The 16,238-nt window shown below is 41.9% G+C and overlaps 1 protein-coding gene across 1 annotated transcript in view; it reads left to right on the forward strand.

Moving 5' to 3' along the window:
• The first annotated feature begins 382 nt into the window (after positions 1 to 382).
• The window catches only part of LOC142662675 (uncharacterized), an 85,722-nt gene continuing 69,866 nt past the window's right edge, over positions 383 to 16,238 (forward strand). The window contains exons 1-7 of the mRNA XM_075840887.1: positions 383 to 458; positions 3,446 to 3,802; positions 4,583 to 4,879; positions 7,042 to 7,071; positions 10,582 to 10,836; positions 11,786 to 11,900; positions 13,917 to 14,007. Of these exons, the coding sequence (XP_075697002.1) occupies positions 383 to 458; positions 3,446 to 3,802; positions 4,583 to 4,879; positions 7,042 to 7,071; positions 10,582 to 10,836; positions 11,786 to 11,900; positions 13,917 to 14,007 (1,221 nt within the window). The remainder of the gene's footprint in view (positions 459 to 3,445; positions 3,803 to 4,582; positions 4,880 to 7,041; positions 7,072 to 10,581; positions 10,837 to 11,785; positions 11,901 to 13,916; positions 14,008 to 16,238) is intronic.

Consider the following 16,238-nt stretch of genomic DNA (forward strand, 5'->3'; position numbering starts at 1 on the left):
CAACTGGACTACCGGTTCCCCGGCAGCGATATAAAATTCTATGAAAATCTCAGAATCAGCGTGATGAGGGACCGGAATGTATATTAATGAGTGTTCTCACATACTAAAGGGACTACACTGATAATAATTTTTGGTCTTCCCATAACCCTTTAACATACGTACAAAGTGACTCAACAGATTATGTAGAATAATTATATATGTAACTGTAAGCTGGGGCTCAATGGTGGTCATGGGCTTTAAATTTTTAAATATGATGTGTTTTATATATATTGTAGTATAATAGATTTAAGTTTTATTTCTTTTTACTCTCATGCCATTATTTCCATTCAATATCATATATTTTACCATAGGCTATAGAGAATGCAACTACGAAACACAGAATATGTGGTTTAAAAGAATACGTATTTTTGTGGATTATTTTTTGGCTTTTATATTTATTGAATCTCAGCTGTGGAGCAGTAAGTATGAGTTGTACTTTCTTTGTCTTATTACAAATATATATAACCGAGGTCCATCAAGTTACAAAATGAATTTGTGGCAGGATGACCATTGAAAGATGAAAACGTTGTAACTTGAAACCAAAACTTATTGGAAATTGGTTCTATAGAACCAAAATAACATAAAATGTAGATAAAATGCCTTAAATGTCTGGTAGGTTGGGTTGACTCTGGGCTCCCCCATCAATCAGAGTGGAGAGCAGCTGCAAAAAGCGTCTTTCGCCCTGGTGGACTCGGCTCGACGTTATATTACAAAATTACCCATTCATTGGGCACCATGTATTACTACTTTTCCCCTGCAGCACCCATTGGTACCCCCACTGGAAAGGATGGTTGCTCTCCATTATAGGATAATATAGAAACAGCTGAGAGCCATATAAGTCTATGATGGGTAAACCCCTTTAAAGGGAGGACAATCCCCATTAGAATTGTAGCCCCCAATGACTAGAAGTCGACACCAAGAGAAGCTGCTTCTGTATATGCAATTGGTGCCCATTCAAATGGTTAAGTGACCGCGTAAAGCATGGTCGCACAATGTCCACCAGATCGAGAGTTGCCGTTTCCAGATGATCTAGAGGGGGTTCAAAGTGGGAGAGCTCACTCTATGATGTCTCCATGCATCATAAGCAAAGAGAAGAAGTCTCAACAGCTGTATGGGCTCGACTTAAAGCAAATCTGTCATTAGACAATGCTGCCCTATGTGAGGACACCATAGAGTGGGGCCAGTCAGCTTTCCTATTAGCCAAAACAGCACATAATAAATATTGTGCCTTTTGGCTAATAGGAGAGTTTGAAGAACACACTGGATTCTTAGTTATGAGTCCGGTGTATTGATAAAGGGGAGCACTCCCCCATCTCTCCCGGTCTCCCTCCGCCCTTCTCGACAGTGATTGATGGCTGGCTGCTGTGTATCTCCACAGGAGAGGCGGGGGGATGTCTTGCATCATAAATACACTAGACTCATAAGACTAACTATGAGTCTTGCTCCTATTAGCCAATTTTTCTTGTGCTATATTGGCTAATAGGAAAGTGGAATCTATGACGCTGGTATGAAAAGAGCCTTAGTTGCTTGTGGTTATTACTAGAAGTAAATTGCTACTATGTATATGTTTGATTCCTCTAAAGAGACCAAGATATGATGTTGAAAATGCAATTTGCTAACACAAATATCACACAATACTTCCTTTCCTGACGCAAGTCTGCAGGAACATTATGTTTGGGTAATTATTTAATCATATTGCAAGCGGATTTAAACAAACTGAGTGTTTTGGCATCCAGTTGGCAAATGAGGTTTAATGTAGATAAATGTAAAGTTATGCACCTGGATACCAACAACCTGCATGCATCATATGTCCTAGGGGGAGCTACACTGGGGGAGTCACTTGTTGAGAAGGATCTGGGTGTACTTGTAGAGTATAAACGAAATAACAGCACAATGTCAATCAGCTGCTTCAAAGGCCAGCAGGATATTGTCGTGTATTATAAGAGGCATGGACTCGCGAGACAGGGATATAATATTACCACTTTACAAAGCATTAGTGAGGCCTCATCTAGAATATGCAGTTCAGTTCTGGGATCCAGTTCATAGAAAGGAGGAAAAAATACAAAGAATAGCAACGAAGCTAATAAGGGGCATAGAGAATCTAAGTTATGAGGAAAGGTTAAAAGAATTAAACCTATTTAGCCTTGAAAAGAGACGACTAAGGGGGGACATGATTAACTTATATAAATATATTAATGGCACATACAAAAAATATAGTGAAATCCTGTTCCATGTAAAACCCCCTCAAAAAACAAGGGGCACTCCCTCCGTCTGGAGAAAAAAAGGTTCAACCTGCAGAGGTGACAAGCCTTCTTTACAGTGAGAACTGTGAATCTATGGAATAGTCACCGCAGGAGCCGTCACAGCAGGGACAGGAGATGCTGCAAAAAAGGCAAAGATAATTTCCTAGAACAAAAAAATATTAGCTCCTATGTGTAGAAATTTTTTACTTCCCTTTTCCCGTCCCTTGGTTGAACTTGATGGACATGTGTCTTTTTTCAACCGTATGAACTATGTAATTATGTAATTTTTACCGCGTTATAGAGCATTGCGTTCTAACGAACATCTCTATTATGGTTATTATCTATTAATATACCTATTATTACGGTTACTAGAATTTCAAAAAGTTGTGGCTTCTTTATTCACACCTACTCTAATGGTTATTTTGAAAGTGTTAAAACATGAGCCAAAAAGTTTTCTTGTAAACTTCACTGCTCGAAATCTAAGGCGTAATTCCTATTTTTGATAATATTAGACAAGATAATTTCCTATAGCCCCCCCCCCACACATTAAGACAATGGAGGGTGAAATACCGATCCATATGCCTTTATTGCCTTACAGATTGGTTCATCAATACCTTGATTTTTTCCAATTTTAAGGGAAACTCCGGTGAAAATCATAGTTTGCCATGTGAATTCTCATCTGTAATCATGATGTCTGATGACACTACTGTGTCTTGCAGGTTTCTGAATGATAAAACATGAGGCAGAATGTGCCTGGTCTGTTACATATCAACAAAACAATCCAAGAATGAATCAAGTGACAACTATATATCTTCTCCCTGTATATTTGACCATTGTCACTAAATTTCTTCCAGGCTGCATCCAGTTTTCATTAAATGATTTAGAGCTGTAGCCAACCAATTATCTCCGCTCCTCCCTGCAGTGGGCTGTATTTGCACACTGCTTGTGACTTGCATGCTGCTGCACATGGCACAGCAGCAGCCTCTCCTGTTAATTTTCATTTGTCTTAGTCCTATATCTGTAGCTCCTTCCTGGCAGATTGTGGTAGCCTAAATATAGCTCAATCTAAGGGAATAATCACATGCGCAAAGTACCTACAGCAGTGCCAACTCCAGACTAATTTATTAAAAATGTTTCTTTTTTTTTTTTTTTTTTTTATACAGATACAGTCTGTCAACGTTTTCCTGGATATAATATAAATACAAATACATCTGTGAGGGTGCAGAGAGGTCTATGTGTTCATGTTCCATGCTCATTTACCGTGCCAAGGAATGTACAGTTATCCATACGTACCGTTGGGATATGGCATAATACGAATGGACCTGTTGTTGCTTCTAGACATGATTTACAGCGTAGCGTAAATGGACGATTTTTAATGACTAGAAATGTGGCCAGAGGAGACTGCTCATATTACATAGAACAACCATTGCCCATAGATGGGGGCAGATATTATTTCAGATTCGAAGATGGAGCCTTAAGGTTCACCTATGGAGATATCCAGCCTCATGTGGATGTAACTGGTGAGTGTTATAATATGAAGTTATTTTAAAATATTGTCTAGAGCATCTGTAGGCCTCATCGAATGTAGCCACAATGGATGTATCTGTATGAAACTATCGGCAGTGTACATTGCACTGAGGCAATGGCACAACCCAACTTCTCGTCTTCGTGAACTAATGTTGGGTCTTCCCAATTTGAAAGACTTGGTTGCGAAACCATAACAACAGTTTTTCACTGTGGGTAAAAATTTTACAGCGTCGTAGGATGCGCCAATTTAGGAAGTAGTGAATACAGTGCTGATGAGGTAGACACAAAAAAAGTGTCTAAATTGCATAATAAATCTGGCACATACACGTCATGTGTTTCATATTGTCCCCCTCCCTCGATCCCTATGGTTCAGCATGATAGCTGTGGAATGGACAATAATTAAGGATCCCCCCATATTTTTGACCCCCGACATACTCAATGGCGTCCTATTCGACCACGTACTCTATCTAACCCTCGTCAGGCACCTGCATGTAGCTCTACCTATGAACCTCCTTCAGAAATTAATTTCTGTATGCCCAAAAACAGGTTAAAATAGGAATCGAAGTGCTAGAGTTAAAGGTACAAACTGTTTTTGAAATTTCTCTATTCTGAATTACAATTTTGGGATAGCCCAAGGTGGTCCAGTGCGTATACGTACTGTATGTATAAAGATGAGAATTTAGCTTCTAAGCCCCACTTAGAAAGGATCCATGCACTAAATGTAACGGTATAAAATGTTTTGATCTCTTTTCCCAAAATTTTTTTTTTTGTAGAGCTCACAGATAAACCTACAATCTCCTCTACGAGGCTGGTGGATGGAGAGGAGGTGACTTTGACTTGCACAAGTCCTGGTAGATGCCGGAATATAACATCATATATTTCATGGGAAGGAACCATGACTGGCATAAGAGAGAAGATCTATAATATCACCTATGAAGATGGCAGCCGGACCTACCATTCCAACCTCACATTTACACCAAGAAGGTCACACAACAATTCCCCATTATTCTGTAGAGTGACTTTTCAACACGACTTGACCACAATGGAGAAGCAAACGTTAGATGTTGAATGTAAGTCAAACTCATCGTCGTGTCACATATTCCTTTACACAAGAATTGGATTTGGGAAGGAGCGTAACACAGCTACCCCTGCTGAAGGGGGCGCCACCGATAGTCTGGTACCTTATGTCTATGGCCATCATGAATTAATTATATAGTAGCATTATTTATACATTGTATTGTACTTTATCTTTTTTATTTGATACATTGTATTAGATTACTTTCTGTTATTTGGCCAGTGTTTAATGGTATATTTGAGCACTGTATGGCGGTATTTTTTGTGCGGCACTGCTGCTTAGACACGGTACAGTATATTATTTTTGCAGTGTCTGGTGGTGGCAGTACCGTATGGTGTTGGTAATTAGGAAACTGAATGGAAATGGTGTTTCGCTAACAATTGGCGCTGTTATTTAGGCACCGTATGGTCTGGTTATTTGTACACTAGAAGACCGCACACCATAGGGCATTACAGAGATGGACAAAATGCAAGTGCTTTCTACTTCCTCTTCCTAAATAATGATCCTGGACATCCACAGTTAGTCCTAAAATTAAACCCAATTTATTTGAGAAAGTGTGAACCCCATAGATGCAACTAAGCATTACACTAGGAGGACAACATTAAAGTGGACCCGTTAGCTCTACTGGCATGTCTGTTTGGGTAAATACTTACATTCTCCATGAAATTCTGCAGCATCCTTTCTTAGATCGCTGAGTTGTGACGTCCCTCTGTAATTCTGCCTGGAAATGTTTGAATTTATTGACAACTAGGTGTTACTATTTCCCTTGACAAAGGATTGTGTCCACACACACACACACACACACCCGCTCCGAGATCCACCACATCTAGATGAACCCTCACACATGCAAGTTTTGCATCAGATTAGTTGCGTAATTGTTGCAAATTTGCGGAAAATTCCACAGCAATAAATTTCCACCACATATGTCCTAAGTGCGCTGAGCAGCTGATCCAGTCATGCCTGTCACCAAGTATTCTTCTTTAGGCTGGGTTCTCACGTTGCAGATGCACCACGGCCGAGGTACGCCCACGATGTGTCCGAAACGGCGCTGACATATAGACCAGTGAAGTTTGCATGTTGCCTGTAGGTAAAATCACTTTCATTCACGCGATGATGCAGGAAAACTAGTTTACTGCGTGTGAATTAAGAATAAGGCTATGGTCACACAGGGCGGATATGTTGCGTAAAAGTACACAGCGTTTCCCCCTGGTCCCCGCAGGGAATTCCGGCTTAAAAACCGCACCGAATTGTGGTGCAGTTTTTCGGCCGGAATGTCCGCTACGGAAAACAGCAGGTAAAAAAAAAAAAAGCCTATACTTACACGTAACCATAGTGACGCGTCCCTCTGACGTCCTGCATCCTGGCCTTCAGGGATGATGTTTCATCCCATGTGACCACTGCAGCTTGTGATTGGCTACAGCGGTCACATGGGATGAAACGTCAGAGAGATCTGGGTAAGTATAAGATTTATTTATTTTTTTATGAGATTTTTGCGTTGGAATCGCTGCTTTTCTGCTGCAAAAGTCACAACATCTGCTACATGTTGCGGGTTTTACCTCCCCATTGAATTGAATATTGGAAACCTGCAGCAGAAAATCAGCGATTCCGAGGCATAAATTGACATGCCGCGGATTTAAAAAAAATCATCGCAGGTCAATTTATGAATATTTTTTCGGCATATTTTTTACGCAGCACGTGGATGAGATTTGTTCATACCTCATCCTCTCTGCTACTACTGCATTACACTGCGGATTTTCTGCAGTGAAATCCGTTGCGGAAAATCTGCAGTGTTCGCGATACTTGTAGATATACCGTAAAAAGTGCCTTTTTGGAAAATGATGCCATCCTACAGTACATGCCGCCGTGGTTTCAGCCGCATTGTGGCTTAACTTGGCCGTGGTACATCCGCGACGTGGGAACACATCCTTACTAGGACCTGTCTTGTGGTTAGCTGCGGGGCCGGAAAGACCTTGTCACTGGAGGCTGAAGCTTCTGCTCAGAGTAGGGGATGTGTAACAGTGTGCCAGTGTTTCACTCTGAACAATCTGCGTGTCCCATTGACCTGTATTATATTGAGAGCAGCATATTGTGTCACTTACGTTATAAATAAAGTTCCCAGACATCTTTATTACAATTTTTTGTTTGTTTTTCCCCCAGATTCTCCTTCTATAAATATCATCATTGAAGGTAAATTAATGAAAATAACTTAGTCTAGATAATAAGTAATACGGATACAGGGGTGTATGACTGTGATTGCCAAGAAAAATCTCGTCAGCTAGATAGTCCAGAAAAAAATACTAATAATTACTAATATTGTTGAAGACCTTGCAAAAGAGGAAGACGTAAAAATTTCTATAATTTGATTTCATTGTAGAGGAAAATATTTTTCCGAAAATATAGAATCTATCTTTCTTCATAGTATTCTGTCATAATACAATATACATTTCTGTCTATACGGCAAGAGGAGAGATAGATAGATAGATAGATGATAGATAGATAGATGATAGATAGATAGATAGATAGATAGATAGATAGATAGATAGATAGATAGATAGATAGATATGAGATAGATAGATATGAGATAGATAGATAGATAGATATGAGATAGATATGAGATAGATAGATAGATATGAGATAGATAGATATGAGATAGATAGATAGATAGATATGAGATAGATATGAGATAGATAGATAGATATGAGATAGATAGATAGATAGATAGATAGATAGATAGATAGATAGATATGAGATAGATAGATAGATAGATATGAGATAGATAGATAGATAGATATGAGATAGATAGATAGATAGATAGATATGAGATAGATAGATATGAGATAGATAGATATGAGATAGATAGATATGAGATAGATAGATATGAGATAGATAGATATGAGATAGATAGATATGAGATAGATAGATATGAGATAGATAGATAGATAGATATGAGATAGATAGATATGAGATAGATAGATATGAGATAGATAGATATGAGATAGATAGATATGAGATAGATAGATATGAGATAGATAGATAGATAGATAGATAGATAGATAGATAGATAGATAGATAGATACGAGATAGATAGATAGATAGATAGATAGATAGATAGATAGATACGAGATAGATAGATAGATAGATAGATAGATAGATAGATAGATAGATAGATAGATAGATAGATATGAGATAGATAGATAGATAGATATGAGATAGATAGATAGATATATATGAGATAGATAGATATGAGATAGATAGATAGATAGATAGATACAGGGGCGTAACTAGGAAAGACTGGGCCCCATAGCAAACTTTTGACTGGGGCCCCCCCCCTCCCCTGGGTGTCACACAACCCCCCCCCCCTTGTAGATAGTGCCTTTTTTACAAACCCCCCCTTTTGATAACACCATACAGCCCCCCTGTAGATAACGCCATACAGCCCCCTTTGTAGATATCTACAGAGGGGGCTGTATGGCGCTATCTACAGAGGGGGCTGTATGGCGCTATCTACAGAGGGGGCTCTATGGCGTTATCTACGGGGGGCTGTATGGCGTTATCTACGGGGGGGCTGTATGGCGTTATCTACGGAGGGCTGTATGGCGTTATCTACGGGGGGGCTGTATGGCGTTATCTACGGGGGGGCTGTATGGCGTTATCTACGGGGGGACTGTATGGCGTTCCCTACAGGGGGGGACTGTATGGCGTTCCCTACAGGGGGGGACTGTATGGCGTTCCCTACAGGGGGGGACTGTATGGCGTTCCCTACAGGGGGGGACTGTATGGCGTTCCCTACAGGGGGGGACTGTATGGCGTTCCCTACAGGGGGGGACTGTATGGCGTTCCCTACAGGGGGGGACTGTATGGCGTTCCCTACAGGGGGGGACTGTATGGCGCTATCTACAGGGGGGCTGTATGGCGCTATCTAGAGGGGGGCTGTATGGTGTTATCTACAGGGGGGCTGTATGGCGCTATCTACAGGGGGGCTGTATGGCGCTATCTACAGGGGGGCTGTATGGCGCTATCTAGAGGGGGGCTGTATGGCGCTATCTACAGAGGGGGCTGTATGGCGCTATCTACAGGGGGAACTGTATGGCGCTATCTACAGGGTGGCTGGATGGCGTTATCTAGAGGGGGGACTGTATGGCGTTATCTAGAGGGGGGGCTGTATTGCATTCCCTACAGAGGGGGCTGTCTGGCGTTATCGACAGGGGGGACTGTATGGCGTTACCTACAGGGAGTCTGTATGGCGTTCCCTACAGGGGGGGTCTGTAGGGAATGCCATACAGCCCCCCTGTAGGGAACGCCATACAGCGTTTCCCCCCCCTGTAGGGAACGCCATACAGCGTCCCCCCCCTGTAGGGAACACCATACAGCGTCCCCCCCCCTGTAGGGAACGCCATACAGCATCCCCCCCCTGTAGGGAACGCCATACAGCATCCCCCCCCTGTAGGGAACGCCATACAGCGTCGTCCACCATGTAGGGAACGCCATACAGCGTCCCCCCCCTGTAGGGAACACCATACAGCGTCCCCCCCCCTGTAGGGAACGCCATACAGCGTCGTCCACCATGTAGGGAACGCCATACAGCGTCCCCCCCGTAGGGAACACCATACAGCGTCCCCCCCCGTAGGGAACGCCATACAGCGTGTCCCCCCCTGTAGGGAACGCCATACAGCGTCCCCCCCTGTAGGGAATGCCATACAGCCCCCCCCTGTAGGGAACGCCATACAGCCCCCCCCTGTAGGGAACGCCATACAGCCCCCCCCTGTAGGGAACGCCATACAGCCCCCCCCTGTAGGGAACGCCATACAGCGTCCCCCCTCCCAAAAAAATGCGACCTACACTGTGCAAATAAAATACATGTATCCCCTATCCACAGGACAGGGGATACATGTGTGATCGCTGGCAGCGATAGGGAGAACGGGGGACTGAAAGTCCCCCCAAGTTCTCCATGACTAACCTCTGACTTCCGGCGTCTGCGCAGCTCTGTAGAAATGAATGGAGCGCTGGTCACGCATGCGCACAAGCACGACCGGCGCTCCATTCATTTCTACGGAGCTGCCGACACAGACCCCGGAAGTCCGAGGTTTGTGATGGAGAACTTCAGGGGACTTTCAGTCCCCCGTTCTCCCTATCGCTGCCAGCGATCACACATGTATCCCCTGTCCTGTGGAGAGGGGATACATGTCTTTTGCTTAATGGCAGAGCGGGAAGATACCTCCCTGCTCTGCCGTAGTTTTCAATGGCGTCGCGCTGTAGCAGCCATTGCGGCTGCTAGCGGAGCCTCCGGCCATGGTGGGGGCCCGTGCCGGCGGGCGACACGGGCCCCCTCATGCCGCGGGCCCCGTAGCAGCCGCTACTGCTGCTACGGCGGTAGTTACGCCACTGGATAGATAGATAGATAGATAGATAGATAGATAGATAGATAGATAGATAGATAGATAGATAGATAGATAGATAGATAGATAGATAGATAGATAGATAGATAGATAGATACGAGATAGATAGATAGATAGATAGATAGATATGAGATAGATAGATAGATAGATAGATAGATAGATAGATAGATAGATAGATAGATAGATAGATAGATAGATAGATAGATAGATAGATAGATATGAGATAGATAGATATGAGATAGATAGATAGATAGATAGATAGATAGATGATTTAATTAATAATTGTATATATCTCTCTTAGGTATTGATACAAATGTTACCACCTCTGTGATTGTGAAGGACGGGGATAATATAACTCTGAGGTGCATTGTCGACAGTAATCCTAACTCTTCAGTTACTTGGTATAAAAAAGACACAGTGATTCACCAGAATGTAAGTGATCAGACGATCACCCTGGAACTCATCAACATTACACAAAGTGATGCTGGGAAATATCAGTGTTCTGCAGAGAATGAACATGGGGTCACTCACCGGAGGATGGAAATCATATATCAAAGTAAGTATAAAACATCCTTATCACATGTGAAAAGCTATTGCTTCTCTTTGATAGCTACAGATATAGTAGAGCTGAGTTTGTCATTTAACTATTCCTTTTGTGCTGTGCAATAACTAATTGGACTGGGTCTTATTCAGGCAGATTTATTGTAGCCATGTTTTAGGGATTTATAGAGTGGTAAGTTTGGTTCAAAACATTCGTCTGAATGAGGTCTTAAAGGGTAAGGCGTCATGCACACGACCGCAGTTTTGCGGCCGTATATGATCCGTACTTGCGGAACTGCAATTGCAGATAGTATAGAATGTATGCCCTTCCTATGGACAATGCACACCACTGTGGTTTCCACGGTCCATGCATTGCCTGGAGCCCGGACCTCAAAAAAATAGGACGTCGTTATACGGTCCACATTCCAGGCTCATTGAACGCAATGCCCATCTTCTGTGTGCGCAGTCCGTGATTGCGGACGGCCCACGGATGACTCTGTGCCGTGTCCGTGCCGTAATCACGGACCGTACACACAGCTACGCCCGTGTGCAGGGGGCCTAACTAAACTTTCAAAGAACTTCTGACATGTCAAAGTGACATGCCAGAGGTTTTGATTAGTGAGAATCCAAGCGCTGAGACCACCACCGATCGCTAAAACGAAGCGGCAGAAGAGTTCGGGTGTGCCTGAGCCGCTTCATTTCTGATCGGCTTTTCTTGGAAAGTCGGCGGGGTTCTCAGTGCTCGGACCCCAACCGATCAAACTTCTGAAATGTCAGAAGTTTTTTAAAAAAAAGTTTAGTTACCCTTTAAGTAGGGTTATGGGCTTCAGGTTTTAATAGCAACTGCAACCACCCCCCCTCCACTTAGTCATTATAACAATAGAAAAAAAATAATAATTACAATTTATTACATGACCATATTAATTATAATATAATAATTAAAAAAAATGATCATTTCTTTTTAGGTGCCTTCGAAGCATCTGTACTATTTAATACTGCGATGGTGGCTGCAGTCAGCGGAGTCGTTTTTCTGCTGCTGATAATCGTGACAGGAACCTTACTTTTTATGTTCTTCAGAAAGTAAGTCTGGCTCCAATGGAATTCATGGCTAAACCCTGTACTGATAACTCAAAATATTTGAGTTAGTGCTCTTGCACACAACCATATGTGACGCCCGAGTCCCGTCTGTGATCCGGGGAAAGATAGGACATGTTCTATCTTTCCACGGATCCGAGAGTCGGGTCCATTTTCACGGACACAATTCACCCACTAATGTGAATGGGTCTGTTAAAATTATCGGGTGCCACTCGGATGCCAAGAAAAACGGTCGGAGTGGCAGACAGTCGTGTGCAAGAGCCCTAAATATACAAAATATAACCTATAAACAAACCATGTCCTTCGTGTGCAGAGTGCCAGGAGGGTGCCAGGAGGGTACTATAAAGCCACTATGAATTGATCAGAGTATTTAGACGTAGGATTAGTCAAGGGGCATCATGGTGGCTCAGTGTTGACTTTCAGCGCTAGGGTCCTACATTCATATCCAACCTAGGTCAACATCTGCGTTGAGCTTGTTTGTTCTGCCTCGTTAGTTCAAAAACATAATCTCTGCACACAATACATCGAGGCTGGCTGTCCACATGAGATTCTGGCCCTACAGTATGATCAGTACATACATCGGACATATCAGGTCCGTATTTCAGGGTGGCTTCCGTCCCCTGTTATTTCACACCGAATAACCACCTCTGTAAATTGAAAGCTGAAGGCATGCCTGGAAAGAAGTAAACCAGCCAGAGATGTTGGTACACAGCTTTCCAAAATCAGACAGGAAGCGAACTAACTTTATTCAGAACAAAGAAACACACAGAAAGACCCCTCCCTAGGGATGTGGGAGTGCCCAAGCCCCCACCGGCTTCTCAGGTGCAAGTTCTCAGACTCACTCTTCTTGCATTCCAGGGGGCGGTGTCTTCCATAGGTGTGTCCGACATGAACAAAGAACTTGTTATATATCAGTATATTACACAAAGAACTGAAATGTATATACATATGTGTGAGGACAATATACATATTAATTATCCCTGACAGTCCCCCCTAATGGGAGTCCACCCAACATATACTTCTGGCGTCGGGCACTGACATGGTGTCAACATGAGAATTAAAATGGGACAGACATTTACCCCAATTTAGTATTTCCTTTCTGTATTACATGAACTGAGGTCCAGGAAGCTGAGAAATGAGAATCTGTATATTTGGTTTCTCACCCTATAGAGCGGCTTTTGCCGTCCTTGTGGCACAAGGAACAATGTGGTCACTGACTATTTCCTTTTATTGACCTCAGTAAACAGATTCTCATTTCTCAGCTTCCTGAACCCGATGAACACATGAATTTTTTAACGTAATATAAAAAAATAACGTTAGAAGAATTCAATCAAATCAGTTTTGGAAGGTTCTTGGGGTAACAGCAAGTCCTGACAATCCCGTTAGATCAGTACTTGTCTTAGTAAACAGGAACTACAAAAAGGGAGAGACCCACATATGATTTTTGCAGATAGCCAGGTATAGCAGGCAGGGGCCTCGCCCTCTTTATATTTTTACGGTCAAAACTAAGCTTGCTGGTACTGTCGCGGCTTTTGATATTACGCTAGAATATTTTACTGTAATTTTATAAAATACTGAATTGAAAACCGCTCTAAAATCACAACAATACCATCACACGTGAACCCAGCCTCACACTGCGCCCACATGTGGCTAATTTCATGTATTCATGTGTCAACGGGTAAAATCAAGTCATTTCTCAAAGAAAAGTGGTAGACAGTACTATACATGACGCTGATTTAAATTTCCGCCGAATGTCCTGAAAATTACTGTTAATTTAAATACTTACAGTTACTATAGTGATGGCGATTTTTTTTAATTCATGCCTAAAACTTGCACCAATAAATCAAAATGTTTGAGTAAATATACAAAGAATATATATAATTGACTAATATGTATTATTATTACTACAATTATTATTTTTATTATTATTATTACTATATACTTTTAATTTTTGTTTCAATATTTTAAGTTTAATACTCATATACAGTTTTTTATTTTAAGGAAAAGACAAAGAAATACTGATGGAAATCTGGAAGACAAGAGTATGAATGATATAGATGCTATATACTGCGATCCAGAATTTACTGTACCTGTAAGTGTGCCAGATCAGTATATTAACCATTCTATAAGTGTCCTTGTATGAGCTGCCAGAAGATGTGAGGAAGGCATGTGCCACATTATAGCTAAAAAAAAGTATATAAACACCATAATGCTGCCCCCTATGTACAAGAATATAAATACTATAATACTGCCCCCTATGTACAAGAATATAAATACTATAATACTGCCCCTATATACAAGAATATAACTACTATAATACTGCCACCTATATACAAGCCTATAACTACTATAATACTGCCCCCTATATACAAGAATATAACTACTATAATACTGCCCCTATATACAAGAATATAACTACTATAATACTGCTCCTATATACAAGAATATAATTACTATAATACTGCCTCCTATATACAAGAATATAACTACTATAATACTGCTCCTATATACAAGAATATAACTACTATAATACTGCCCCTATATACAAGAATATAACTACTATAATACTGCTCCTATATACAAGAATATAACTACTATAATACTGCTCCTATATACAAGAATATAACTACTATAATACTGCCCCCTATATACAAGAATATAACTACTATAATACTGCTCCTATATACAAGAATATAACTACTATAACACTGCCCCTATATACAAGGATATAACTACTATAATACTGCCCCCTATATACAAGAATATAACTACTATAATACTGCCCCCTATATACAAGAATATAACTACTATAATACTGCCCCCTATATACAAGAATATAACTACTATAATACCTCCCCCTATATACAAGAATATAACTACTATAATACTGCCCCTATATACAAGAATATAACTACTATAATACTGCCCCTATATACAAGAATATAACTACTATAATACTGCCCCTATATACAAGAATATAACTACTATAATACTGCTCCTATATACAAGAATATAACTACTATAATACTGCCCCCTATGTACAAGAATATAACTATTATAATACTGCTCCTATATACAAGAATATAACTACTATAATACTGCTCCTATATACAAGTATATAACTACTATAATACTGCCTCTATATACAAGAATATAACTACTATAAGGGGGGATTCACACGAGCGTGATTTGGCAGCGTGTAGGGCGCGTGGTTTTCGCGCGGCACGCAATGCCCTATAGAAGTCTATGGGGAAGTACACACAGTCCGTGTATTTTGCGCAGCGTTTGTTCGCTGCGCAAAATACGCGACAGGTTCAATAACTCTGCGTATTTCACGCATCACGCACCCATTGAAGTCAATGGGTGCGTGAAAACCACGCATGTCGCACGGAAGCACTTCCGTGTGAACTGCGTGTTTGCGCAACAGCTGTCAAAAGGATGAATGGAAACAGAAAAGCACCACGTGCTTTTCTGTTTCCAAGCATCCAAACGGAGTGTCTTTGCGAGGAGCGAACCCTGACAACCGAAGCTAACTTCACCGGGTTCGGCCAAACTCGTTTTGGCCGAACTCGGCCAAAAAATTTCCGGTCCGCGACGTCGGGAGACATTCACTGTGCATGGTGCTGAAAGAGTTAAACTGTTTCAGCACCATGGACAGTGACTTGTGATCCCAAAATACATGAACCTGTAAAAAAAAAACGAAGTTCTAACTTACCGATTACTCCTGTCTCCTTCCTGCAGTCCGACCTCCCGGGATGACACTTCAGTTCAAGTGACAGCTCCAGCCAATCACAGGCCAAGCACAGGCTGCAGCCAATCACAGGCTGCAGCGGTCACTTGGACTGCCGCGTCATCCAGGGAGGTGGGGCCCGATGTCAAGAGAGGCGCGTCACCATGGACGCGTCACCAAGGACGCGTCACCAAGGCAACGGCCGGGAAGTTCTCGGTAAGTAGGAACTTTATCTTTTTTTTTACATGTTTTTCGCTGTTGTGTTCGGCATTCACTGTCGAGGGTGCTGAAAGATTTAGCTCTTTCAGCACCTTGGACAGTGACGGGCATCGACAAGCCTCATCTCTATGATGGCGGCTGCGCGAAAATCACGCAGCCGCGCATCAGACACGCATGACACACGCAGCTGTCAAATGGTTTTTGCGCTCGCAAAACGCCGCGTTGTTTGCGTGCGCAAAAACGCAACGTTCGTGTGAATCTGCCCTAATACTGGCCCCTATGTACAAGAATATAACTACTATAATACTGCTCCTATATACAAGAATATAACTGCTATAATACTGCCCCTATATACAAGAATATAACTACTATAA

Source organism: Rhinoderma darwinii, chromosome 10 (assembly GCF_050947455.1).
Source record: "Rhinoderma darwinii isolate aRhiDar2 chromosome 10, aRhiDar2.hap1, whole genome shotgun sequence".
Taxonomy (NCBI): domain Eukaryota; kingdom Metazoa; phylum Chordata; class Amphibia; order Anura; family Rhinodermatidae; genus Rhinoderma; species Rhinoderma darwinii.